We start from the raw sequence: 27658 nt of genomic DNA on the forward strand, positions 1-27658 counted from the left end.
ATTACTTTTTATTGTGAATATGGGTAGGGTTGACCCGTCTCACGGATTATGACCCGTGAGACGGTCTCACATGAGACTAACTCCAAAATTATTACGACCAACGTTGAGATTTTGATCAATTTAAGAAGAAGTTAATGCAAAATTTTGGATTAAGAAAAATGCATTTTTTTTTAATAATTTGTGAAGAATCATGTTTTTTAAGGTTACAAAAAATTTTATTTCAGTGAAATGAGTTATTAAAATTTGTAGGAATGTTGATTGTATAAAATAATGGGATACCAAATTTTTGAATGAAATAAATATTCGTAAAAAATAAAAGTAAAACGTCCCAGTTTTTTAAGAAAAACCTCCAGTAACGAAGAATATTCACTCACACGCGCGTATTTTCTCAGCCGTCGATGAAGGATGTTCATCAACCAATCTGCACCGTCGACCTAAAAACACACGTGCCTCAACATCCTCTCGCTTTTGTACATCATCTCAGAATATGCAGAAATACAAATTTGAACAGTAATACAGCAACTAAGCAACAAAATCCAGTGTAAAAAATAACAACACAAAAAATATAAAATCTAAGCATCAACGATCCGAGTGGGAAAAAAATGGCTGTGATTGAAAGCATGCTCATCGAAAAGGGAAGTCAGAAATGTGAATCGGAGCATAAATCGGGATGAAATCACATTAGCTAAGCAACAAAACCAAGTAATCTACAACAAAATGTAACCAAAGTGTTGCATCTGTGCACTAACCTGAATTCGTGCCTGAAATTGGAGGCCAATCAACCTAAAGAGAAAGCAGAAAAACAGCAAAAAAAATAATAATAAACCAGAAACTGGAGCTTGCAAGTTGAAATGGATAATGAATTACAGATCGGAAGAGAAGGAAAGTTCGTATTTGTTTCTTGAATTCTCATTAACAACTCTAATGAAAAACTTTTTTCCTCATTCATTCACAATTTACAAAAAAATCATTAACATAATAAAACTTGTTCATTGATACACACAAAATATGACATAAATTACATATTCATTATAACAAAAAATATTCAGCGTAAAACCTTTACAAGAAACAAAAGAAACATCAACCATGAGCAATTCATTAGCTTAACTTGAAACAATAGAACCCATTAGTTTACAAGAAACAACATAACCCTGAGCACTAAGAGGACAAGACACACAAGCAACTCAACTAACATGTACATGTTCGTGTTAGTTGTCTCACGTACGTCGGTTGAATAGATAACATGGAAGTTGTATATATGGGCTAGCTTTTAGTGTTGAGTTAGGTCCAAGTTTCAATCTTAACATGATATCGGAGCCCGGGTTTTATCGTTATGTGTTGGACTGCCTATAATTAGGTTACCCGTTCTGACCATAATTGGGTCATTTGTAAACTTCACGCTCCAGATGTTCATTCCTACGTTTTGGGGGCAGATCCAACGATTTTAGAATAATTTTACATGCTACTTAATTTTAAAATATTTGTATAATTTTTTTTTGTTTCGTCTCCTCCTCCACAAATACAATTAAATAACTATTCAAATATTTTTTAATATTGAGCCAATTGACAATGACCTATTAAAATAGTCTCAACATTTTGATTTGTAGTTTGGGCCATTGTGACTTTTTATTGGGCCATTAGACCTTCAAATTCATAAAATGGGTAGTATGCCTTCGGCCCAACACATATATAATATAGGTTCGATGATACCCTAGAAGTGATTCTCTTCCATTTGCCTCCACAACTCTTGGCCTGCTCCTCGTCTTCAAGATAAAAATGGTGATTTGCTGCATGACTGGATTGTATCTTTATTTTCAATTGTTCCGTTTGCAGTTGATTGATTTTTTTCTTTTTTGTGCTCGATCGATTTATGTGGCTGTGGCAGGTTCTTTCAAACGATATCGATTTGCTGAATCCGCCTGCTGAGCTTGAGAAGAGGAAGCATAAGTTGAAACGTCTCGTCCAATCGCCAAATTCATTCTTTATGGTACCCTATTTAACCTCTACATTGTTTTCAATCGCCCGTATTTATGATTTTTAAAATTATTTATTTTTCAATTGTAGGATGTGAAGTGTCAAGGTTGCTTTAATATGTAAGTTTTCCGTTTCCAATCTTGTTTACCTAAGTCTCAGATTTCCATATCTGTTTAATTTGATGAATGAAAGGTTTGATTTTTCTCTTACTGTGATTTTGTGTTTACTGTTGAGTATTTATTTTTTGTTTTCTCCAATCTTTATGCTTGAATTTCCCATTTCCAGATTATGTTTAAACTGAAAGTTTCACCTAGTGTGATTTTTTTCTCGGTGTGTTTTTACAGAACCACTGTGTTTAGCCACTCACAAACGGTTGTGGTCTGCGGTAACTGCCAGACGGTGTTGTGCCAACCCACCGGAGGGCGAGCTAGGCTCACCGAGGGTTGTTCCTTCCGGAGGAAGGGCGATTGAGAGAATCATGTACCCTCGGTTTCGTTCTTGCAACTAATGAAAAGATTCCTATGGTTGGGTTTCTTGATTGAGAAAATGAAACAGGGTTTTTAATGATTTTAGTCTTTACATGAGTTTTGTTATGCTAAGATTTTTGTAACAAATTAAGAGATGGCTGTTGTGTCTTATAATTTAGCTAGTTTTTCCTTTGCTGAATGCCCTAATGTTGTGATTAACCTTTCAATTTTGTATGAAAACTTCATGTTTTGATCGTGGGTTCATATTTCTGTCGCACTGATATTCTAGTGATCGATGGTGATATGCCGGTTTGAACTTTTGTTAAAGCGCTCTGCTTTTCAATTTGTCACGGATTTCGAGCAACTTGGATGATGAATCTTGTGGGTTACCTTTTAATAAAACTCGTTTCCAGCACTTCCACTTTACCATAGTTTTTGCTGTGCAATCAAGCAGGAAATTTCTTTCTATCAATTATGGACTTATGGTATAGGTAGAGTTTTCTAGAGAATATCACTGGTTATAACTGCGAAAAAATCTGAGGCTACTGAAGTAGGTTTTCTACAGCTGTTAGATGATTGCTTTGGTTTGATGTTATCTTGAAGTAACATTGTGTGAGCTAGTGAAGTGATAATGCTAGAAATTTAGGATTGAACACACAGAATTGCGTGGTGCTCCCTGGCTTGCGCTAGAGAGACAGCGTTCCTAGCAAATAGGAGATATACTGGCCACAATGGAGAAGTGAACCAAGTGGTGGTCATATTGGTGAGCGCAAGCCAGGGAGCACTGTGGTGGTCATTTTCGTGTTCAGAGCTAAATACAATGTTAATTCAGATTGATTTTGAATAATTTCGAATATATTCTTGAAATCATATCCTAAACCAAATTCCCCTGGCCTCTTCAATTGAAATTCTTGCATATAAATTCAGACTACGAATATTTTAAATCAAATCGTTATTAATTTTGAATTAGAACTTTTTCTGATATTCTATTTCTACTAGCAGCAGTTGGAGGGGTGAAAAACAATAGTAAGCTGTGATGGAAAAGTATATATTGTATTGTTCATAAATATCACAACATTCTGTGAATATATGAAAATTTATTGGCTAAGCTAACGACCCAGTGTCACCGTCTCAAATACGTTTTTTGATGTCAAAATTAGCAGACGGCAAATTCCATAAAGTTAGGCGACACAACTAAATGCTTATGGACTTTTAAGTGGTAAACAATTATGTGTTAAAAAACTTAACGGTCTTACTGATATATATTTGTGAGAATCGATATATATTTGTTAGACAAATTAATTGGATCCACAATGATCATAAAAAAAAATACTTTTGAAATAAAGAGGAAATAAACTTTTTCATTTGGTTTTTTTTATAAGAAAAATTACTCTGTAAAATTAAAATATCCTTATTTAAAGGAAGATTCTCTATTTGAAAGTGATGATATTCTTGTTTCTAATTTAGATAGGAGCAATAATTTGTTTTGGACTTGAAACTTTTGTGAAAAAAACGAAGTTCAGTGTCTATTTGGGAAATTCTATGTATATTTTTTTTGTTAAGTTAACCGAAGACAACATTATTAAGTAGTATCTTGTTTTGTCGTACAAAACATTTCAGGTAATAGAAAATATTTATTTATTTTAAAATTAAATCGATAGATTTTATGTTATTAGATATTTAATGGAATTATATAAATACAATTAAAATTACTAATATAAAACAAATGGAAATATTTAATCTAAATTACATTAGTGTACAGATAATTTTGATAATAACTTTTATAATAAAGAATAGGGAAAATAGCATATTAAAATAATATGAATAAAATCTTATCCACGATCTGGATTATATAAATAAACCCATTATTTTTCGAGCAATAAACGATCTCATCAGCATTAATTTATATAATTTTGTGTTTACGTGTTACAAAAAAGCACAAATTGTATATTTTCAAGGCTCACAATTTGCTTTATTTTTATTAGTAATTTGGTGTTTGTTCTCCACGATGAAAAATTTAAGAACTAAGATGAGGGGTAACTCATGTGATTATAGTTTGTCCCGTGACCCTCAGAGGCTACTTTAATATTATAATAGAATGATAATATTATAATAGTAATCATTCGCATGTAATTTCTATGTGTTCATATAATTTAATTATTCAAAAAATATATATATAAGAGATAAAAAAAACATGCGAGATTTGACATTTAAGGCAAAAACTTGTGTGAGACGGTCTCACGGTTCGTATTTTGTGAGACGAATCTCTTATTTGGGTCATCCATAAAAAATATTATTTTTTTATGCTAAGAGTATTACTTTTTATTGTGAATATCTGTAGGGTTGATCCGTCTCACAGATAAAGATTCGTGAGATCGTTTCAAAAGAGCTATTCTGATATTAAATAGGAAGAAATTGGAGAAAAAAATGAGAAGATCATATATAGATATATAGAATACTGATAAACTCATATCATCAAATATACATAACAAATATTATGATATACCAAAGTGATTGCTATAAAGTGTTCGAATATAATAATAATAATAATAATAATAATAATAATAATAATAATAATAATAATAGTAAAAATATACTAATTCCCTTTTGTACGTCGTACATTTTTTTTTTTAATTTCATAGATTATATAATTTTTAAAGTAAAAGACATTTTTATAATAATTTTTAAAGTACAAGACATTTTTATAATAATTTTTATGTTATGAGTAATTTAATTTATTAAAAAATTTAAAAGTATATATCAAGAAATATTTTATCAGCATATGGTAAGATATAAATTTACGAAGATATTTTTAGTGTCATTATTTATTAAATAAAATATAATATTTTTGATTTATTAAAAAACAAATAGTATATTTATTAGGTAAAAACTTGTGTGAGACGGTCTCACGGGTCGAATTTGTGAGACGGATCTCTTATTTGGGTCATTAATGAAAAAATATAATTTTTTATGCTTAGAGTATTAGTTTTTATTGTGAATATGGGTAGGGTTGACCCGTCTCACATATTATTATCCGTGAGACGGTCTCGCATGAGACCAACTCTATTTATTAAAGTTAGTTAATTTCAGTATATCAACTTTGAGTAGGTCTCATGTGACATCGTCTCACGGATCTTAATTCGTGAGACGGGTCAATTCTGTCCATATTCATAATAAAAAGTAATACTCTTAGCATACAAAATAATACTTTTTCATTGATGATCCAAATAAGAGATCTGTTTCATAAATACTACCGTGAAATCGTTTCACACAAGTTTTAGCATCAATTTAATGATATAATATATAATAATGTTATAGATTACGTACGCTTTTCCATTTTTTTAATAAAATTTGAATAACATAATCGATAAAGTGCTTTACAATTTAAAAATAATAGCAGTTGAAATAAAATGTGTTTTGAATGTTAACCACTACTTAACGTACTTCTTTCGAACCACGCACCAACGTAATTTTACTACGCAATTTCAATTTCCAAGAATTTAATAATGTCTGGCCACGTCCGTAAAAGACAAAAATAAAATAAAAAAATTTGTGGTAGATTCGATTACTATTCTCACAATCAAATAATTCATTCTCGCAAAAATCTTAAAATTTATTTATCACGCCTCAAGTCCACGGAATAATGTCCATCTAGCAAGTATAATAGTATAAATGTTTGGTTGAATATTTTTGAGATAGTCTCACGAATTTTTATCTGTGAGACAAGTCAATTAAAAATAAAAAATAATATTTTTAGCATAAAAAGTAATAATTTTTCATGGATGACCCAAATAAGAGATCCGTCTCACAAAATAGGACTTGTAAGACCGTCTCACACAAGTTTTGTATGTTTGGTTAACAGTAAGAAATTTGATTATCTCAGTCGACATTTTCTCGGACAAACTTATCACGCTGGACTTATCCTGTGTAATTTAACTGGTAACCATAGTTTTCATGATATTGCTTTGTCATTAGGTACCTAGTGAAAAAAAATAGCGATTGCGAATCACAACGTCATAAAAAAAAAAAAAAAAAAAACTCAACCATGAGACTGACAATTGATCTCATGGTTTGATCAATAATCTCCAAAATTACAATAATATCAATTTTTAGTTTTTATAATTATGATATGATTTTTATTTTAATATAAATAAAAATAATTACCAAAAAATTGATTAAATCCAATAGAATAAATTAAAATAGAAAGATTTATAAACACGCATCGTCCACATCGAAAAATAACAGTAATTATTAAGTTCGTTCATATAAATTGGACACACACACAGACAGACATCACACCGACCCGTGCCGAATTCTCTTAACTAGCACACATCTTTTGACGACAAATGAACAAGTATTTGTCAAGCCTATCTGCTCTTTTTTCTCTGTCTTCCCTTATTGTTATATACATATAAAGTCTATTTCTCTTGTTTTTATTTTTTTGTAGATTATATTATAATATTTATTAAAAAAAAGAGATGACGATGCATGTATAATCTGCTTTTAGTGTGACACATAATTGAAACCGGCAGTTTTGTATGTAAAGGAGCAAACATGCCAAAGTGGAGTGAAGCCACACATATCCAAAGGTGTCTGCTGCGAAATCTTTTCATATCTGTCATCACATGCACCATTCATGATTCCCTGTGCATTTATATGTGCATGTATAGGTATAGTGTATGTGCCAAATCCTATTAGCTTGTAAGGTTAATTAAATCAGGTTTTAGTGAAAAGCAAAACTTGTGATCCAGTATATAAATTCAAGAATCCCCAACTGGTATGGACAGGTGAAAGACATGGCAACGTCCTGGCCTTAGCAAGACATGAAGTACGTACCCGTGATAAAACTTCTTGAAACATTTCAATGCACTTATGACATAAGTGATCAGTGCAAGACAACGTCGAACTTTATTGTTTCCTACATAAGAGTTCTCTTTGATCCAGTACAGGAGGCAAGCGACCCTGTGCATCCAACCAACAAATTTTTGTTGCTAAATTTTATCCCATTTCTATAAATTTTCTCTATGAGAACATGAGAAATATAGCTCTTACACAAATTGTTTTGATATGGTGGGTTTTTTTTCTTTATTATTGTAGTGTTGATTGTGCAAGAGTCTTGAATCTGAAGTCATTGAATAATTTAGATTCACACTAGACATGAGTGTGCATGACCAGCTGGTAATGTCGGGCAGGGGGGACATCTTGGGCCCTTACCCCTTTGCGGACAAGCTTGGATTCACATATGTGGTTTTCAAATCAAAGGATAAAAAGAATATGCAACCTTCTTTGACCAAAACTTGTTAATCCAAATAAATATCACTGTCGTTATGCACCCTTCTTTGAGGAATGAAAACGGGAATTGGCTATCTGCATGCATTTTGTTTCTCTTTGCAATTATGAAAACAGTTTTTGAACATTTAATTATATATCAGGAAAATATCTTGCGAAAATCTTCCACTCTCCATTAATTTTTTATTTTAAAAAGATTGATTACAATGAGGTTTATCAAAACTACAAAAAAAAAAAAAAAAAACTAAACTAATTTTGAAAATTACATATACATCTCCTAGGGGTTCATAATATTAAAGAGTATTAACATTTAAAATTAATTTAATGAAAAAAGTACAACAAATAAATATAGAAGTAAAACCAAATTTTTTGTTTTGGTTATATATGTTAAAACTCAAAATATAATATTTTACTCGATTTATTTTAAAAATAAAATCCACAAAACAAACCCAAAATATATTTATAATTTGAATTTTAAATTTGTTATTTTTTTATTTTGATTTTTTGTTTACATTTCACTTAAATATATTATAAATAAAATAAATTGAATTCAAGGATTATTGTAAAATTGACATATAATTCAGGAGAGGTCAGACAAGATCTGGTAAAATGTAAACAAATGCAACGAAATGAATAGTCTTCGATGTTTAAGACCAAAACAAATTGAACACCACACAATTTTTTTGTCAGTATGCAACTTATAAAGACTTCACTAAAGTTTCATTCATTTCTAAAATGAGGGGCTTTCATGTGAGACGGTCAAATCTACCGATATTTACAATAAAAAATAATATTTTTAGCATAAAAAGTAATACTTTCATGAATGACCGAAATAAGATATTCGTCTCACAAATACGACCAGTGAGACTGTTTCACACAAGTTTTTGTCTTCTAAAATATATAAACTACTTTCTCATCCATATTTTATTCAAAAAATTGATTTTCATTCATGCTATCAATAATGACTATAGCACTTAGAGATCACATGCCTCATCGAGAGAACACGATCATTAATGGTGAATTTGCATAGAATCTGTATTAGCTTGCACGATGCATAAATTAATACATGAAATTACAAATAAAAATAGCACGTTTAATTGGTATAATATAAAATATATTATAATTATTTAATTAGTATGTGACCATATATTAGTTTTCTTTTCTATTTGAGACGGTCTCACGAATTTTTATCTATGAGATGAGTCAACCTAACCATATTCATAATAAAAAACAACATTCTTAACATAAAAAGTCATACTTTTTCATTGATGACCCAAATAAAAGAGTTGTTTCACACAATACGACCCGTGAAACCCTCTCATACAAGTTTTTTTCTTGTTTCATCTGTAGATCAGTATTCATAAATATATATATAAAAAAGATTATGTAGAATTTTTTTTTATCTCATATACATATTAAAGTTCATGTTATCTCGAGTTCGTCGTAACTTTTTTATTTTAAATTTTATTTTAAATTCAAAGTATCAATTAAAAATATAATATTACTAATTAAGAAATTGTTAATTCAGATATAACAAGGACTCATCCGTCAAACCAATCCAAAACAGATGGGAAATTGTTTATTACTATTAATGATTCTTTAAATAAAAAAAAACTCTAGTGGTGAGAAGAGAGATGAAACGTTACTTCCATACAACCTCTCATCTGCCAGTTACTGTGCAATATTACTGTCTTCAACCCATCTTTCACTTCAGTGCGGTCCAGAGGGAGAGAGAGGGAGAGATTATTTGAGTCCACTTACTCTTTCTTTAGCCTTTCAACGCCAATTTTACTTCACGTTCTGCATCAGATATCACCCCGCATAAATGCACCAAAATAAATATAGGTACAAACTACGACGTGTAATAATAATCTAAAAAACAAAAATCCGCACCCTCTGCGTGTGCAAGCGTGAAAAATGTCCGGAGTCGCTTTCCCCTTCTCTGATTCTCACGACGAAAGCGACCCTTCATCTTCTCCTTTGAATTCATCCGTTGTTACTCACTGTTCTTCCCGTTTTTATGCGATACCCTAAGTTTTTTTTTTTTATATATGTTTCTATTAGTCATATTTATCTCACTTTAGAATAACTATTCACTAAAAAAAATTGACACTAAATGAGGCGGCCCACCTACCACCTTATCCTTGCATTTTCTTTATATTTGCATAATCTCTTTCATTTTGCAGTAGATCAGGAGCTACTGAGGTCCATATATGGCTTCATCAAGAATCATCAGAAAAAGGACTACTTAGGGTTTCACTGCATACAAATCCAACATCCTTTTTTGCTGCTAAATTGTTAACTGTGCGTGGTTTGTGTTTTTTGTGGGTGTAATGTTTTCTGTCGGATTTTTACAATGACACAGCTTTATGGGGTTTTTTTTAATTAAAATATAAATCAACCCTTTATTTGTTCTTTGAGATCTATCTCAATATCCTGATTGTTTATGTAGTGGAAAGTTGACACCCACTATTTTGTTGTTCCCCTCCCCGAGTTTTGCAGCTAGTTTTGATATTAATATTTACTTAACTAGATTTTATTTCCTGTCCTATTTATTGTTTAATTTGTTTCATAAGATTAGGGTTTGGAAAAGTTGTTCTCCTCCTAGGAATATTAATTCAGTATTAGTTTCATCAATCTTAAAAGGATAAGAGAATTCAATTTTATTAACAGCAATATGTGTATAAATGTGTCTTTATTTATTTAATTGTTTTTTTGAAAAGGGTTTTATTCAAGATTCACAGCAGTTGTTCATGTTTATGTAAAATAAACCAATGATAGTTTTTGGATTTAGTTCTTCCTTTTAATTTGTTTGCATTATTAAAATAGAAATTTTACGTGTGAAGATCTCTGGATTCACTCCACTTTTCGATAATTTTTTCGATCCGTTTCTTTTCTGAAATTTTCCCGAAAATTAGACATTTCAGATGGCTGTTCATTTGCCGTGTAAATATTTAGTTGCAATTAATAGAAGTGGTATAGCACACCGAAATATTTTTGTACGCTGTTTGACGAAGGATGGTTCTAGGGTGGGAGAACTTGTATTACTGTAAATTTTACAAGTGAAAATTTGAATGTTTTTCGCCGCAGAAATGTCGAACCCCGATAGCTATTGGGATCACTAAGTGGGATAGATTTTTGTTATGATTTAGAAATATCTGTATTTATTCAATCTCATACTGAAAGAATGAATCTAAATCAAACTCTGAGGTGCCCATACACCCCCTTCATATTGATCGGCTTGTTCGTATCATTTAGTATTTATTGTTTGCTCAAGAATTTGAGTATTCATATGTTAGAGGGTCGTAGCATGTATCTTGATTCCAATGGTTTGACATTTTTCACATTGTTTAAAAAGTTTGTGAGTTGTTTGAGACGGTATTGCATTGAACAATTGTCTAAAAGAGCTTCCTTCAGCCCACTCATGGGCGAGATTTGGGGGCGGAATTAGCTACCGACTCCTTCATTTGACCGCTTAGTAGAATATTACAGGAATTTTTTACTACTATGTGATTGAATGAATGATGCGGGAGATAGTTTCACGTCCCTCTTCCTCTGTGCTTGGACTGAAGGGAGCTCCTTTAGCCGGTGCCTTCATTTTGATTATGTCATAGCTTTACGCATCTCGCACCGAAGAAAATGGTTTATATTCTTGAATCTTCCCATGATTTTTTTTTCCTACCCTTCAGCCTCAGGGTCTATTTCATAGCTATGTATAAAAATATTGATCGATATCAATTGTGTGGTCTCTTATTGCTATACAGGTAATGGTTTTTCTTATTAACAGTCGTTGTGAACGAACTACATCCTCCCCCTTTTCATAACATCACAGAATGCAGAAACTGCCTGCTATGGTTGATGTAGGGCGAATAGTGCGATTGGTAACGAAAAACTCCCTTTCCATAGTTTTTTTGCCTGACTTCTTTAGTTAACATTATTGTATATACCACACCTGGCAACAATTTTCATGCTGGTGTTTGTGAACGACTATTTGCTAACCGAATTGCATGCTCGTTTTTCTTACTTTTTACTAAACTCTTCCTTTGTCTGATCTAGATGGGAGTGGTGGACGTGAGCCATTGTCTGAGTTATGTTCTAGAGTAGTTATCGGAGACAATCACACGGATTTTTATCTGTGAGATGAGTTAGCCATGCTCGTATTTACAATAAAAAAGAATACTTTTGGTTTTTCATGGGGTGACAATATAATCTTGGACGATCGGAGATGATTATGAATATGTTTTAGTGGTAGTTAATTAGTGTTCTTATTTCTTAGTGATATTAATCTTGGCTATTTGAAATCTTTGTAATATTAAAGCATTTAATAATCTGAAGTAATATTTTCTTTCTATTTTGATTGATCATACGAGATGTAGTTGGATTCGGAAAAATTGCTACTTTTGGTGCAAGTGTGCAAAGGACAAGAGCTCATTAAGAAGATCTGACCTTTGTCCCATTAAGTTGTATAAAGTAACATTTAACGTAGTATCTTTTCATGTATGATGGTCCCATAATGGAACTTTTAGAGATGTAATAAATCTTTATAATTTGGTACAAGATTCGGCTTAGTGGTGACTTTTACCATTAAATTTCAACACTTTATCCGGTCTTGGAGCTTTAATTTTGCTTTTGTTTCTTTATGTTATCTTTGTTTATGTCATATCCATTATCCCAGAATCGAGCGAATTTTAGTTTTTATGTTATTAAATTAAATTTCAGTTCTGGTATGTTAATTTTGTGATTTTAGTTTTTTTTTTCCAACGTATTGGGTATTACAGTAATATTGGTAAAAACCTTAATGAGAATCAAGTAACATGTTGTAATGATTGGTGTTGTATGGCTTTTAGGATGCTGTTAGTTTATGTAATATTAATGAAATCAAAGCAATTGATTTGTTCCTTTGGTGGTCCCTTGTTTTTTCATAATTAGGTTATTTGAAATTTTTTTATTATATGGGAATCAAAAGTTGACGTTGAGATAATGTTTTCAAAGTCATAGGTCATTAATATATTGCATGACAAAATCCTTGAGATTTTCGTCTGTCGACGGGGCAGCTTCATATGTAATGAAATGTGGTGTATTTAGCGCTTTACATTTATGTCTTGTATTTATTTCATCAGTTTTACACTCACACGATCCTTTGCTTATTTCGACTTCAAACCGAAATCAGACACAATATCAATATTTCACACCGACATATGTTAGTATGATCTTGTCCACAGGACGGCTATGTCCGAAGCAAATTTCATTTAAAGCTTGGCTGGCCCTTGTATCTTTCTCATCGCTGAACTCAATCATCACCTTTCCAATTGCTTTCCTATCCTTGAGGGGGGCGAAAGCGAGTTTTGCCTGTAAAAAACCAGATAAAATCACGTCAGCCATATTTTAATCGGATTTTTCTTGCTCCTACGAAACATTTTATAATATTATTATTATGGATGACACATTGATGATTCAGCAAGAAGATATTTTGAGTCGAAAAAGCTTCTCACATCCCTCAGCATGAAAGTATGAGAGATCTTGATTGTAATTAGTCCCCTAGCCAACCAAGATAGCAGCTCCTTCAATGAATCTTCGAGAACACGCTGTGGTTGCATTTTATAACTTCCCAGTAGAGCCCATGAACAGTCCAATTCTGGGGAAAATAATCGTTTTTCCATTAAAAATAAACAAAAAGTCTTGTATACTAGGCTCAAATTATAACGAGGTTTAGATAAACCAAAGCAAGTACTGAGACAAGCGCCTCGTCAAGTCTTGGTATACAATTGGGTTGAGTTTGAGTAGAGCATTTGCCTCAAGCAAACTTATTATTTGAATTGAAATCCGGTCGATCTTGACTTGGGTTCTGATCATTGCAAGTATGTTAATTTGGGTAAAACCATAGACATGTGGAAGTCACTGACATACTACACAAACTTGATGGCTAAAATACATATTGCTGGTTTTGGAACTCAAATCATGATCTGAAAATGTTTCAGAAACTTTCAACAGCTTATATTTGCAGATTTGGGTCCAAGCAATAAATAACAATTAGGTAGCCAGAAAATTAAAATAAAATATCAAACATCAACATGTAATAGTGAAAGATAGGGCACTGAAAACAATAAAAGAAAAACAATTCCTTCATTGTTCACAAATCACATACCAATAACATATCCATTTCTATCATTACCACCGAGTTTCTTCTATTGTGTTCATTAGATAAATGATATGGATATGTTAGACCAATTTTTAGCTTTTTCGATAATATGTGTCGGCCATAAATAAACAGGAGATCCAAACAACAATTAGAACTAAAGATTAGGATTATATTCAAAGAAACAAGAAAAAAGGTGAATGTCTTAGATTCTGAATCCTTAAAAACAGCAGTACCTTAACAGGTGCAATATTTGTGGGGATTACGGGAACTTCCCCACTTGCAAACCCGATAATCAGGATATTTGCCCCCCAATTCAACAACTTCATGGTTTCTTTTGTAAGTTTTCCACCAACTGGATCATACAAAACATCGACCCCTTTCAGCTTTCTCGCCTTCAAAAATCCCTTGACACTCTCAGTGACTTTTTCTTTGCTCAAATCAAAAGCATGATCCACACCTAATGACTTCAGAAATTGCACCTTTTCTTCTCACCTGCCAGATGATATCGCCAACAAATAAAAATAAGGCAAGTCTCCATCATGTTAAAAAATTTACTTTGGGACATACCCGGTGGGGAGCATGGCAGTTGACTTTCTAAAGAAGACATCTCCTAATTTCACACGTAACTTTTTATAAAAATGCTAGTTTTATTCTCTAAACTAATCTCAAGTCACCCCAACACAATCTCGAGCTCAGCCCTCCTTTCACTTTAAATTTTAATAAGCAGTGACTACTTGCAGAATATGGAATTAGTAAGGGGTTACCTAGCAACGGCAATAACAGTGGCACCACAGACCTTGCCAATTTGCACCGCAGAAACTCCAACTCCCCCTGCCGCACGAAGAACAAGTAAGACCTACATTTTCATTACAATTACATCACAAAATAAATGAACAAATATATTGATACTTATAATTGAATACCAAAATTCAGCATAATATTTTCAGGGCACAAAAAGTCATGAACATATTCTACCTGACCAGCCTGCAGTTGAGCTCTATGAACAAGTGCCATATGAGATGTTCCAAATACGACCAGTAGAGCTCCAGCAGCAACCAAGTCACATCCCAACAGAAGTTAAATCAATTCTACATAACGTCTAAGCTAATCATAAGGCTCACAAATGTTCATCTCCAATCACAGTCAGCAATCAAATAGTTATCTGACATAGCAGATTTCAAATAAAGGAAATATTCAGTTAATTTTCTTTATATTTAAGTTTTACCACTCCAATACACACTGGAGAGACACTCAAACTGATTTCCTAAACGGATGACTTAAGCGATCGTTCACATCACAAAGCAGCACTTTAGTCTTGCTTATTCCCCTCGTACATTCTCACTCAAGAACAAATCTTTAACAAGCTAACTTTCTTTTCTCGAAACAGAAATCTAACACCTGACAAAATACATACAAATTACAAACATAAATAGGCTAAATTTGAAATAATACAACTATGCCGGCACAATAAACAAGTGGGTAGAGAGGTTACGATTCGGATTCATCGGCGACGATGAATTGGGCGAAAGAGCCGAGGCCAGTGAAAGAGCAAACGGTATCACCGATTTGAGGTTAGTGACACTGGGCCCCACAAAATCAACGGTTCCCGAATAATCCGAGCCCGGAATGAAGGGCAACGGTGGCTTCTCTAAATTTACCACATACTCCTTGTAGGGAAAAGATTTGATATGGAGTGGAAATACAAGAACTAGCCCTGAAATTAATGTGTGCCATAACAGAGAGCCTTGAACTAGGCCTGGCATACTTAACCGGCAAACTCAATGAAGGGATGCAAGTGATGTCCATAAATTGCTACCCACATTGCCCACAGCCACAGCATTCATTAGGCGTTCCCAGACACTCAGATTAGAGCTGCTTAATAAATACTCGTCCTAGACTGACCAGGCCTACAAATCCTCGAAGGGGGTGGGGGACGGGAAATACAAGAGTGTGGAGCACAGGGTCACGGTTCGAGGCGAGGGGACGGTGATTTCGATCGCGAGTCTCCACAGTTTGGGATAGATGTGAAGATGGAGGTAGCTACAGAGCTTGTGGATGAGGAGAATCCTGAGAGATACAGGAGAAGCAGCATCAGGGATTTCTTGAATTTTGCTTCCAAGAATGAACTTGGAGAAGGGAGTAGTTTCCTGGACTAACTCCATATTAACCCATAGTCCCGGCCCGTCTCTAAGGCTCCTACTCACGTTTAAAGAGCTATAAAATAAGGTATTACCAAGAAAATAGAGTCCATCGCGGGCCTAATCCTGCCTTGGCCCGTGACATTGGACCTAGCCTATTTGTGACTTTTATTTTTATTTTTTTATTTTATTTTTTTGGAACCAACATATAAATCATAAGTTGATTGGATGAGTCGTCGTCTTCGTTTTTTATAAAAAAAAAACAAAAATAAAAAATAATCGACCACACGTGGTTGTAGACTTGGCTTTTTTATATTTCTTTTTCTTTATCTATTTGTTGAATTTGATTTTATTTTTACCGACTTCGTCCCGACTAGGCTTTCTTTTTTTATTATTATCTCAAATATTGTCAAAGTTTATATATTTAGTAGTATTTTTTTATGGCTTTTTTTTTCTAATATGTCGTTATTAAATTTTTTTATACTTAATTTTTGTATATACTTAATTACAAACAACGAAGTTTGTTTGTAATTTTTTTTCTTAAATTGTATGAAAAACAAAATAAGAATATAATATATATTTTTTTTAATGTTGTTTTTGGGTCCATTCAAGCAGCCTAAAATATGTGTTCTTAAATAAAATTAGGTGGCACCCTTTGCCTCGTTCGCTTATGCAGCACTATTTTTTTAGAGTAATATATATATTTCTAAACTCAAATTTCAGTATACAAGGCATTAATTTATTGTTCCAGAAGTAAATTAAATAATGTATCATAATATATTAACTTTCATGCAAAACATGACAATAATTCTGGGAATTACATCTGAATAAAGTTCAACTACAAAAGAAATTTTGATGATGAGTTGAATAATATTTATATATTTGGGCTTATTTTTGCTACCAATTATGCAAAGTATTTATGAGAAACGATATTATAGATCTATATTCGTGACATATGTCTATTTGGTTTATGTTTGGAGTGAAAATTAATATGCTTTCATGCATCGTGTGAGAAAAGAGATCTGTATCACAAAATTGACATTAAGACGAAAAATCTAATAATTATCGGTGCCTAATATCTAGTAAGATCGTTTTAGGAATAACTATATACCAAAAAATACTCTAATAAATGATTTTTTTTTTTGTTTGAGATATTGTACAGATTTAAGATGAAGATTAAATTAAATTAAATTAAATTAATAAAAAGATGTATGTGATGCACTAGACACGTAACATATGTAAAACTAACCCGAATAATAGCACATCATGTATCCATCCAAACTTCTATTTATAGGAAAATTCTAGTACATCCTCAAACTCTCATACGAGGATTTATTCCAAGAAAAATTCCTGTTCAAATCCATCATATTCCTTAAGATTTGGCACCCAAACATTCAAAATCATCCCAGATCCTTGCCTTTTTAGTCGATTGACTTCTTTTATATTCATCAAATCTTTATAATACATAAACATCGAGCACAAAGTATGTACAGATCGGCTAGCACGAATCGGTTTTCGGACGATCACTTTAGTTACCATTCATCGCCCCCTTCATCAAAGGTGTCGGCAGCTCTAAGGGCACTGTCGTTGGAGGCGAGCGAGCTTCCGGTGTACGAGCCACTGTCTGAGACGGCCAAGAAGGAAAGAGTTCGCGCTAAATTCTCAGAAAGTGCAGTTCATGTCATACCATTTGTCCTGCTCTCTTGTGCTTTGATTCTTTGGGTTTTCTCAAATCCCGGTAAATTTTAATGTTTTAGTATAGAATTTGAATCATGCATGCCTTTGGAATGAAATCATCTGCTCCACAAATTTATATAAGGTAAATTGAGACGATATCTCTAATTCGGGAGTTCGTATAACGTGAGATGATCAAATTAATATAGTATATGAATATGTTCAAACGTAAAATAAAATTTCTTTGTAATTACGTACAAAGATTAAAGAAAATGATATATGTTTTTGTTTGGTTTGCAAGGCAGAGATTGATGCGATAGCAGCAAAGATCGAAGGCATGACGATCGAAGGGGATGTGGACACTGATGGAACAGGCCATTTGCCAGCTGAGTTGGGAGATCTCGATTTAACAAAATCAGGTTATAATGATAATAACAATAATAATGCTAAAACCCTTAAGTTTATGAAAAACTAAATTATGATTATAGGGTTAATTCCAAAACATTCAATGTCTTAATTCTCTCCATCCATGATTTGGATTTTCTCGTTTTATACGAATTTGGTAATTTTGTTTCATTTACGTTGTGGGTTTTCTTTCTTTTATTAAAAAGAATAAAAATAAAGGCATTTTATTTCATTTACGTTGCGATTGTCTTAGAAAACATTATATAATGTATTTTATTTATTTATGTAATAATAAATTGTTGATGTTAGTACTTTTTTGACTATTTCTCTTGTTACTTATGTTGCTTGGACTACTGAAATAGGGTTTTTTTGAATTCACCTGATCGATCACCTCTCATGATGTTGTCTTAGAAAACATTATAATATTATTTTTTGGCAATTAATATTAATAAATGAAGTAAATATCAAATACATGGGAATAAATACAAAAGTATATATCGAGAGATATATCTCTTTAATTTATAGCATGGTATATCTATGATGAAAGACTATAGGTTGGATTTTATTTTATTTTTTAAAAAAGATCACTATAAGTTGATTTCATTTGTATATATATACATGAATAGTACTGATTTTCCTTTTTTCTCAAGATTTTTTTATAGGGAAAAATACATATTATTTTATTTGAAAAACAAAAATTTAATGTGGGTCCTCTATAATTGACGTACCTGGCTTGGGCCTTTGATGATCAAGTGACAAAGTCGCTAGACAACAAACATTTTCATGTCAAGTCCGCATAATTATTCTCTGATTCGAATTTATTTTATGATAATAATTTAATAAATTATGAGTTGAGTTCAGTGGACAGATTTTTAACTTTGCATATATCACAAGAAAATTATATATATATATATATATATATAGTGTGTGCAATGCTATATCAGTATTCCGGTGAAAAAAAGTGTCAAATTGAAATATATGGAAGATTTGACCATTTTTTAAAATTAAATAAAAAAAACTTCTCTTTGTGCGGTAGAGTCACTTTTCCAATGGTATGCCAATGGAATAGAAAATATCGCCAATGTTAATCAAGTCGACAAAGCAATATTTACGGTCTTAAGGAGGGAACTGAAATCAGTGATTAATAAATAGCATCAATTCGTCAAAAATTGTGACAGCTGCTCATTTTTCAACTTCGGTTTCAAAAATATCCAAAATTCTTTCCCGGTGACCTCTTTCCTTGAAGTCAACAAATTTAATCAATATATAATGTTTTGGTCACAGCCATGTTATTATATAAACAAATAAATATGAAATTTTCTATGTAAAATATCAATATTTTAATATATTGCGTGGTTTACATGAATACACCACGCGTTAAAATAAGTGTAACAAATAGTTAAATAATACTAATATATATATATACATTATTAGTTAAATAATACTAATATATATATATACATTATTTGTCAACGTAGATAAAGACAAGCTAGAGACGAAACATCATTTTGAAAACCGTATCTGAACTGAATTTTTTTAAATTGAAAAACCGAATTCTGAAATAACCGAAACGAATTTTCGAATTGGTTCAGTTCGATCGATTAATTCGATTTAACCGAAATCTTAGTCATCTTTATTTAACATTGGACGTCGCTTAAGTGTCCAATAAAAGACGAACAAAATATAATACCTCTATATAATTTTACAACATGTGTCATGCAGAAGGAAAAAAGGTACACGTGACTCCAAACAGTAAACACAAACATTCATATGTAAATAATAATATCTGCGTGGGTACATAGATTATCAGTGTGTTGACGATTTGTTGCAGATCTAAATTCTCCATGACAACATCATCAGATTCCTCGTTAACCTTGGACCTCATACGCCGACACCTCCTCGGAGAATTCACTCCCGACCTTAACCCAATCGACTTCACTTCTCTTGTCCCGGACTCCGCTTCGGGTCTAAACCAACCCGACTCCCTCGTTTCTGGAATTTTCAAGCCCCCCTTTGATTTATTTGAAGCTGAGACAAGACCAGACAAGACCATATCCAGTGCGGTGAAAGCCGTCCCGGAGACGGGCCCCGTCAGGCCGGATGCTGTTTCTGCAGTTGGAAGGCGTTACAGAGGGGTGCGGAGGCGGCCATGGGGGAAGTACGCGGCCGAGATCCGTGACCCTGCCCGGAATGGCTGTCGGGTCTGGTTGGGGACTTATGACAATGATATTGACGCGGCAAGGGCGTATGATTGTGCTGCGTACAGGATGAGGGGGAGAAAAGCTATTATGAACTTTCCGATGGAAGCTGGCAGATATGACGCGCCGGAGAACACTGTCCGGAAGAGGAGAAGAGGTGTGTGATTGGAAGTTCGCATAATTTGCTTAAAACTTCATGCTTTTTTTCCTTCAAAAAACCTTCTCCATACAAAGCTTCCATCTGTTCTATCAGAATATGAAAATATACCAGATCAAAAAAGAACAATATAGTTTTAAACTTTATGCAATATCTAAATGTAAATTATGTAATAATGGCAAGAAGTTGGTACTTGGTAGCAGAAGAAACTTCATAAGCGCGTGCGATAATATCATTTAGAATTAGTTTGAGCTCCATATGTATAAATTATATTGTTCTGAATAATATTGAAGTCGTTGATCATTTTCTGTCATTTTTTTCTTGTGTGAAAAAGGTTAACGAGGAAAGATTAAGTTTGTGTTTGCACGGTAACATCACCTCCCTCGGTGTAATAACTCTTCAGGTATAGCTGTAGCGATTAGATCAGGTAAATTTCGAATATTTTATGACTATTTAGTATTGTTTTTCGTTGAGTAGTAGATTAAGGTCTCCAAGAATATAATATTTTTTACACTATTAAATATATATACATATTATTATTTTAATCTTTTTAACTTCCACGATGCTTAAGATATTTTTCCTGTGAAAAATATGTTTCAATCGAATGACTCATTTTTTTATAAATAATTAAATGTAATGCATGTAATATATATATATACACATCAAATTTGAAAAACAAAACAAAAACTTCAAATTAAAATACGTACAATAAATTTAGAAAAAGCAACAAAATGGGAAGCACCGACACTACAGTTTACTCTATATATGAATTAATGACAAAGTATTCGAATCGCAGATAGAGAACATGTACACAAAAATTCCCATAATTAATTAACAATCACGATAGTTCTTTCCTGGGACTTGTTTCCAGGAAGGCCAAGAGTCAAACCTCGTATCATTCGAAATTACAAGTCATCATTTTTTAATACCGAGGTTATATAAGAGAATATTAGTCCCAAGAATCCCGGCTGTATGAATGTTATAATCAATCATCGTGTTACTGGGCTTCTATAAAAGAAAATGATCGATCAAATGTTGTACAACGTCAGCACCTTCGGAATGCATGTTCGAATCCTTGACCTATAAATCATAGACATGGCAACGTAAGAATGAACATAAGATTGGGTTTGTCCCAAAAGTTGTAGATGGTATCGATGAGAATCGTAGTTAGAAGATGTGAAATTGAGTGAACTGTGACCTAGCACATGACGGGAGGGAAAAAGGAAGGAGCAAAATGCAATGAAGTTGGGTTGAGATTTACAATGAAATCACTCAATGCGCCACCACGGCAATTGAAGCAACTGAGAGGATTTCCAAAAGAAAAAAACAAACTGTAGGAGAGATGAAGCAACATATATGGCCGTGAATATATCGTAGCACTCCAACTTGAGCGTAGGAGGGAGGGGCGTGCTTGATTCATGCTCCTCAAGAATAAAATGATTCTATTTGAATTTAACATAATTCGAATCGATATTAAATAGTTTCTTTTAAAAAAAAAATTATTCCAAGGAAACGTGGAAAAAGAGAATGAGAGCCACACCTGAATAACACTATGAGCAGCGAATCTCAGTCTGCTGCTGTGGAAGCTAACATCTACTTTCTCCCATGACAGCCGGGATAGGCCATTTAATAATTCTTCTGCATCATTGACGCCAAGAATAAGATAACTTTAACAAGAACTCAAAACATAAAGCCCGACTATCTACCAAAACAGCTAGTTACGCAAACAAAGATAATGAAGAGAAAGTTACAAACCTTCCAGCTCGTCCAAACCATCATCTTCTTTCGGAGACTCACATGGCATATCACATGCTTTGCAGTGCTCTTCATACACAACATGAGGATATTTTTCATCACCGGAATCTTCCCACTAAAAAAACGAAACATGGTTCGTCAAGTGACTGGAAATGATATCAAGATCACACCTGCATGTTAAAGATAATACTACCTCAGGAAGTTCACTGGTGCGTCTAATTGATGAAGTTCTCCATCCAACAATATCTAAGCATTATTTGTCAGGAAGACTAGTACATGTAAACATTGAACAGTATAATCAACAAAATGGAGGGATGATATCTTGTTAAATATATATATAGTGCATCGAAATATACATATACATATATATAAACATGGTATCACACCCACGTGGGCCGTGCCCCAAGGTTAAAAATCCCTATAGCGCAAATGCCCCATATATTTCATTCAGTTGATCTCAGATGCCCTTTGTTGCTCCGTGCGTGACCAACTTAATGAATGTTAGATCCCCAGTGTATAATCCTAAGTTTCTTCTTCCAAATGTTGAGACATGATAAATATAAAACTACTGATTGTGTCAACTCCTATGAGCTTGAATTTCGTACAAGGAGTTATAATATAAAATCAGGGCCAAAATATGTTCTCCATTTTCACGAGTCACAAATTGGTGAGATCACTTCGAGGGGAATTGTCAGAGCAATGATTGTTGCTGCCGGAGATCAACTCAAAGATGCCACTTGATCCATTGTACAATGTAAAATATTTAAGTTACACAATTGCTGGCATAATTTTTTGTCCGATATTTGACCAGTGTAATCAACAAAGATAAGTAATGATATGCAATAATCAGTATCAAGGATACGATCATAGCCAACATTAGAATATGCCACTCGGCGTCGAAAAGATCGTAAAGCAGACCTACACAAATGAGTTGCATTACTGTAAGGCACTCAATAAAAATAGTAATCCAATGAATAACAATCATGAAACAGATATGAGTTCTTAATTAGTTCGTGTCAGTAAGATGGGAAACCTACATGAACTGACATTCTCCATTATCTTCAATCATACGCTTTAGCAAAGGAGGTTTTCCTTCATCATCATCTGTGAGAAACAGGTGTCTTCCTGTTCTCCTAAATATCAAGTGAATAACAAGGCCAGCAACTTTCTCAAATGCAGATACACCAAAAAGGAATGGTACCTGAAATAGGAAAATATCAGAGCACGTCAGTTGATCATGAATAAGATTTTGGTTGCTAGTCAGAATATTCAGAGTCCCTGGAGATGAAATAAAAAAGACCCTTTAACCTTGCTCCCCATGTTTCAACACCCTAATTGACCATACTAGAAGATAGAACGACAAGATCCCTGTCACCCCATGCCAACAACAGACAGATACATGAAAAAGAAATATAATATTGTGTATCGCATATCCATGCACCAGTACAGTAATTAAAAAGTCTTTCCATCTTATTAGACTCGTAGATTACACAAAACCACGCGCCAAAATGCAGTCTAGTTCCTTGAATAAAAATTGGAAAAAATGGCAGAAAATTCCCGGTCCAAAACAGTAATGTTTTCGGTTTCAGATGTTTAATCTGCTAGCCAAATTTTCAATATCCAGGGCATGTGATCGGTGAGCCATAAATTTGTGTTACACTTCTTTGAAATTTGAAGCTGAAAACAAACATGAAGAGCAAAGTCAATGAACTTTTAATCAGTCTAACAACAATGTGGAATGATGTATCTGTTTGACAATATCAATCAGCCCCTAAAAATTCTTCCGGACCGATGCAAGTTAGTATCAGTTTAGTCATTTGCTTCACATATCCATCATCAAAGTTTCAAATAATATTTGACATATTAATATTGAGCTAAGGAGATTAAATGAAGTGAAAAATAAGAATTTACCTGCTTATTACCCCTAGAACCAAGATGAGGGGTAGCGACAGTATAAAGTTCACAGGATCCAAATCCGCGATTAGACCCTTCGACCCTTCTTTACATTCATTGGTGGACACTTGTTCTATGCTCCCCCCTTTAGAAGATCTGTATAATTTCCCAATAGAAAATCTGGCCACAAGCCCCCCAACAGAATGTGCAACGAAAGAGATTTTCTTCAAACCGGGCTTCCTTTCGATTACTTCAAGGACCTAAATGGCAGGTCAAAGTTTAAACCAAAATGATCGTAGACATCCAAAATTTATAGATGGCGCCTGAAGATGCTACATGGAACAAAACACAAAAACATATACAGCCTACAACTGAATGTACCTCCTCGGCCAGTCGCTCGCCCATTACATCCACACCATCTAGTGTCAACATAGCCATATTTCTTTCACTGCCTACAAGGTCAATGATGCTCCAGTGAGAAAATCAGACAGAACAAGCCACTTTTACGCAGCTGTAGAATATAACTAGGTCTATTAGGTCTTGGCAGGCTAAATAGATGTGAATTCTTCTTATTTGTTTCCTTTCGAGAATAAATTGTATCTTCTGGGAAAAAATCAAAGAATTTCAAATTAAAGGTTAACCACTTCTGTAGTTACAGAACCTAGAACTGACACCATTGAATATGCTACAGCAAGGAGCTTAAAATAAACAGCTTATTAAAGTATATAACAGAATGAACAAAACAATTCCAACACTAGCCCAAGCTCCATTGATCTTAGTAAAACTGAAGGGCTGGGTAGATTTGTAGAAAAACCAGTACCTGATCTTTGCCAGTTGACGTTGGTTTGTTAACTCATAAATCATATTGGACCAAACCTAGGAAAACAATGGAGCAAAACAATTTTTTCATAGCCCTCTAAATCATGACTGAACATAAAGGCCAAAAATCTTGCAAGTATCTGTGTAAAAATTCCTCTTTTTTAACAACAGTAAAAAAAATGTAGTATGTTAATCCCATTTTGTAACGAAAAAGAACGAATAGCTTATGTGAATCAGATGCCACTGAATCCACTAGCTAACAAAATGAAGCGATCAAGCACAATGCACTAAGGTTGTAATGGAGGACAGATGAGGTGTTGCACATTAAATATTACCACATAAGATCAGAGAGAGATTATCGGCATGAGCTCTTATGGATTCCTTTTAGTGAATGGATAAGGAATTCACAATTAAAAGGTTTATTTCAGACAGCATATGATTCGAATCGCAAGCGATTAACATACAGAATTACCACTCACAGTGAACAAAAACTTTGTCAGGAAGTATCTTGACAAATTGCTCGGCGCCATATTTCCAATCTGAGGCACTGCAGAAACATACAAGGAACAACCCGGAGGATACATCTTGAGAACGAAAAGCGAAAGCAACATGATATATGAAAGAAAACTCCGAACCCAACGACTCGTACCGTAAGTTAAAGTTATCTGCATGAAATTGTTTACAATCTACACGTGAATTCTCCTCTCACTCGAGCAAGATGAAAAAATAAACTCACTCAAGAGGAACCTCTTTATCTCAGAGGAGGCATGCGAAGATTAAAATTAAGAACCATTATTATTTACGCATCACCTATTTTTTATCACTTGACTTGCAGGTAAATCAGCAAAAAACATTCAACGTCTCTTTATTTTTCGCCCAAATGAAAGAAATGAGCAGCCTAGAAAAAATCAAAACTTTTGGGGGAAAAAAGAAAAATATGCAGGAATTCACCTTCCAAGAATACCGTGGACCAGAACAACAAGATGATCAACGGCCGAAGCATCAGATTCTTCGCAAGCAAACACATCTTCCCCACCATCATCCTCTCCCATCGACCAGATGACACCGTTCTTCCCGACTTCAACCCTTTCCATTTTCACCTCAAATCAACTCCTTCTGCAGCGAAAAGTATAAAATTAGAAGTTCACGGTCATAATTCCACAGCCAAAACAAATGGAAGGTGTGCGGAAACCGAGAAATGCCCAAATGGAGGGTTTTTAAGTTAATTAATGGTAGTTGGAAGTTTGATCTGAGAGGTGGCCATGAGGTTCAACAAGTAGCGACTTCGGAAAGTGTGGAGACGCGGCGGGGGACTCGATTTTCTTGTTCTTGCAACTACGAGTGTACACGTATCTATCGCGATTCTAACTTTTAATTACATTAAATTAATAATTTTAATATCAATCCTAAAAATAGACACCAGAAATACCTTTGACCAATGCTTGAAAGAACTCAATTTTCCCGCGAACACGACAAACTTGAGATTTGATATACAAGCTAAATGAAGCCAAAGGTTGAGAGATTCAAACTACAGACCAACTCCAAAATGTGCCACGCCTAGAGCTTCAAAACATCGAGTTAGCCAATTCAGATGCAACCTGGTCCTAGTCTCCCTTCAGTTTCTCTTGTTCCTCCTGGCCAAGTTCCCCTTTTGTAGGCCTCCTTAGTAGTAGTACCAGGCATACGTCGTTATATATGTCGCAGAAATTTTAAACGTGAAATTATGATTTATTCGTGACCAATTATCAAAAGATGAAAAAAAAAAAACAAATTCGAGCAGAAATGATTTGTTCTCTAAATTATGTGTTTAAATATAATGATTATATTTTTGAATACTAAAACAGTACTGTTATTAATATAATAAAACAGATGCGAATTTCGAAAATGGGATCTCCTGGAATGGCACAATTCACTGGCTAAGTGACGAAGCATTATACGAATGTTCGAGTACGTACTAGGGTCAATGCAGATGCCAAATATAGCCAAGGCCTTTGGATAGCTGGAATTGGAGAACAAACTGTTACTTTGGAGAATCTTGTGGACACTTGAATTATATAGGCATAAGGCGTCGATGTATTTAGTTCGATATATACAAGATGAAGAAAGATCATTCGGAGTGGTACGTGAAGTACGTACCATGTTGATCTTTCAGCTGTTGCCGCAGTTTATCCTGAGATGTTGGAGTGCAGGTCCAGGTCGAGTTACTCGATATTTTCGTTTGTTCGGGGTCGAGAGAGCGAGGTGATTCTTTCTTGATTTTGCAGATTCCCGGCAAACTTATAAGATTAGATCTTGTCAAGACTTCGGAAATGTTGCATGAGTTTCAGGGGGCTGGGGTGAAAGGTGGTTTGAGACATTGGGTCTCAACGTATTTCAACACATTGAAATCCGTATGTCGTGTGTGATTATGATTACGAGTCCTTACTCCTTCATATCGTCTTCCTTCTATTTTTTTCCAATTTCATGTTTGAGGCATCTCCTTCAATTTTCAAGTTCAAATGTATTGTGAAAACTTATATTTTGTTTGATAAGTATTTTTTCCGACAATTTTAGCCACCATATCCGATTTCAGTTTCAGTCATGTATTTTTAAATTTTCGACTGTTTTAGTTATTTATCTGAAATGACGATAAGTCGTATTTGAGCCATATATGCATCGACGGCACCACGTAAAAAATTACTAAAATTGCAAAAACAAAATAACTGAAAAAGACTGAAATTTGACAATATATAAGACTAAAATCGCGTAAA

General features: G+C 33.6%; 3 protein-coding genes, 1 long non-coding RNA gene and 2 pseudogenes across 4 annotated transcripts; 4 read left to right on the plus strand and 2 right to left on the minus strand.

The window, feature by feature from the left end:
• The first annotated feature begins 1646 nt into the window (after window positions 1-1646).
• Window positions 1647-2705, plus strand: LOC140816429 (small ribosomal subunit protein eS27y). Its single transcript, XM_073175683.1, has 4 exons — window positions 1647-1779; window positions 1886-1987; window positions 2065-2093; window positions 2319-2705. The coding sequence occupies exons 1-4, from the start codon at window positions 1777-1779 to the stop codon at window positions 2443-2445; spliced, it is 261 nt and encodes an 86-aa protein (XP_073031784.1). The 5' UTR covers window positions 1647-1776; the 3' UTR covers window positions 2446-2705.
• Window positions 2706-9477: 6772 nt separating this feature from the next.
• Window positions 9478-12361, plus strand: LOC140817435 (uncharacterized). Its single transcript, XR_012114766.1, has 2 exons — window positions 9478-11611; window positions 11787-12361. It is a non-coding gene; the product is annotated as an uncharacterized lncRNA (long non-coding RNA).
• Window positions 12362-12755: 394 nt separating this feature from the next.
• On the minus strand, window positions 12756-16031 carry LOC140817290 (uncharacterized; annotated as a pseudogene).
• A 1461-nt stretch (window positions 16032-17492) lies between these two features.
• LOC140817291 (uncharacterized) lies at window positions 17493-18156 on the plus strand. The gene is made up of 2 exons (XM_073176934.1): window positions 17493-17729; window positions 17983-18156. The coding sequence occupies exons 1-2, from the start codon at window positions 17493-17495 to the stop codon at window positions 18154-18156; spliced, it is 411 nt and encodes a 136-aa protein (XP_073033035.1).
• Window positions 18157-19785: 1629 nt separating this feature from the next.
• Window positions 19786-20754, plus strand: LOC140816734 (pathogenesis-related genes transcriptional activator PTI5-like). The gene has a single exon (XM_073176160.1). It carries the CDS (start codon window positions 19931-19933, stop codon window positions 20447-20449), a length of 519 nt encoding a protein of 172 aa, XP_073032261.1. The 5' UTR covers window positions 19786-19930; the 3' UTR covers window positions 20450-20754.
• Window positions 20755-21390: 636 nt separating this feature from the next.
• On the minus strand, window positions 21391-26249 carry LOC140816937 (lipid droplet phospholipase 1-like; annotated as a pseudogene).
• Between the last annotated feature and the right edge of the window lie 1409 nt (window positions 26250-27658).

The sequence above is a fragment of the Primulina eburnea genome, chromosome 16, assembly GCF_022965805.1.
Source record: "Primulina eburnea isolate SZY01 chromosome 16, ASM2296580v1, whole genome shotgun sequence".
Taxonomy (NCBI): Eukaryota; Viridiplantae; Streptophyta; class Magnoliopsida; order Lamiales; family Gesneriaceae; genus Primulina; species Primulina eburnea.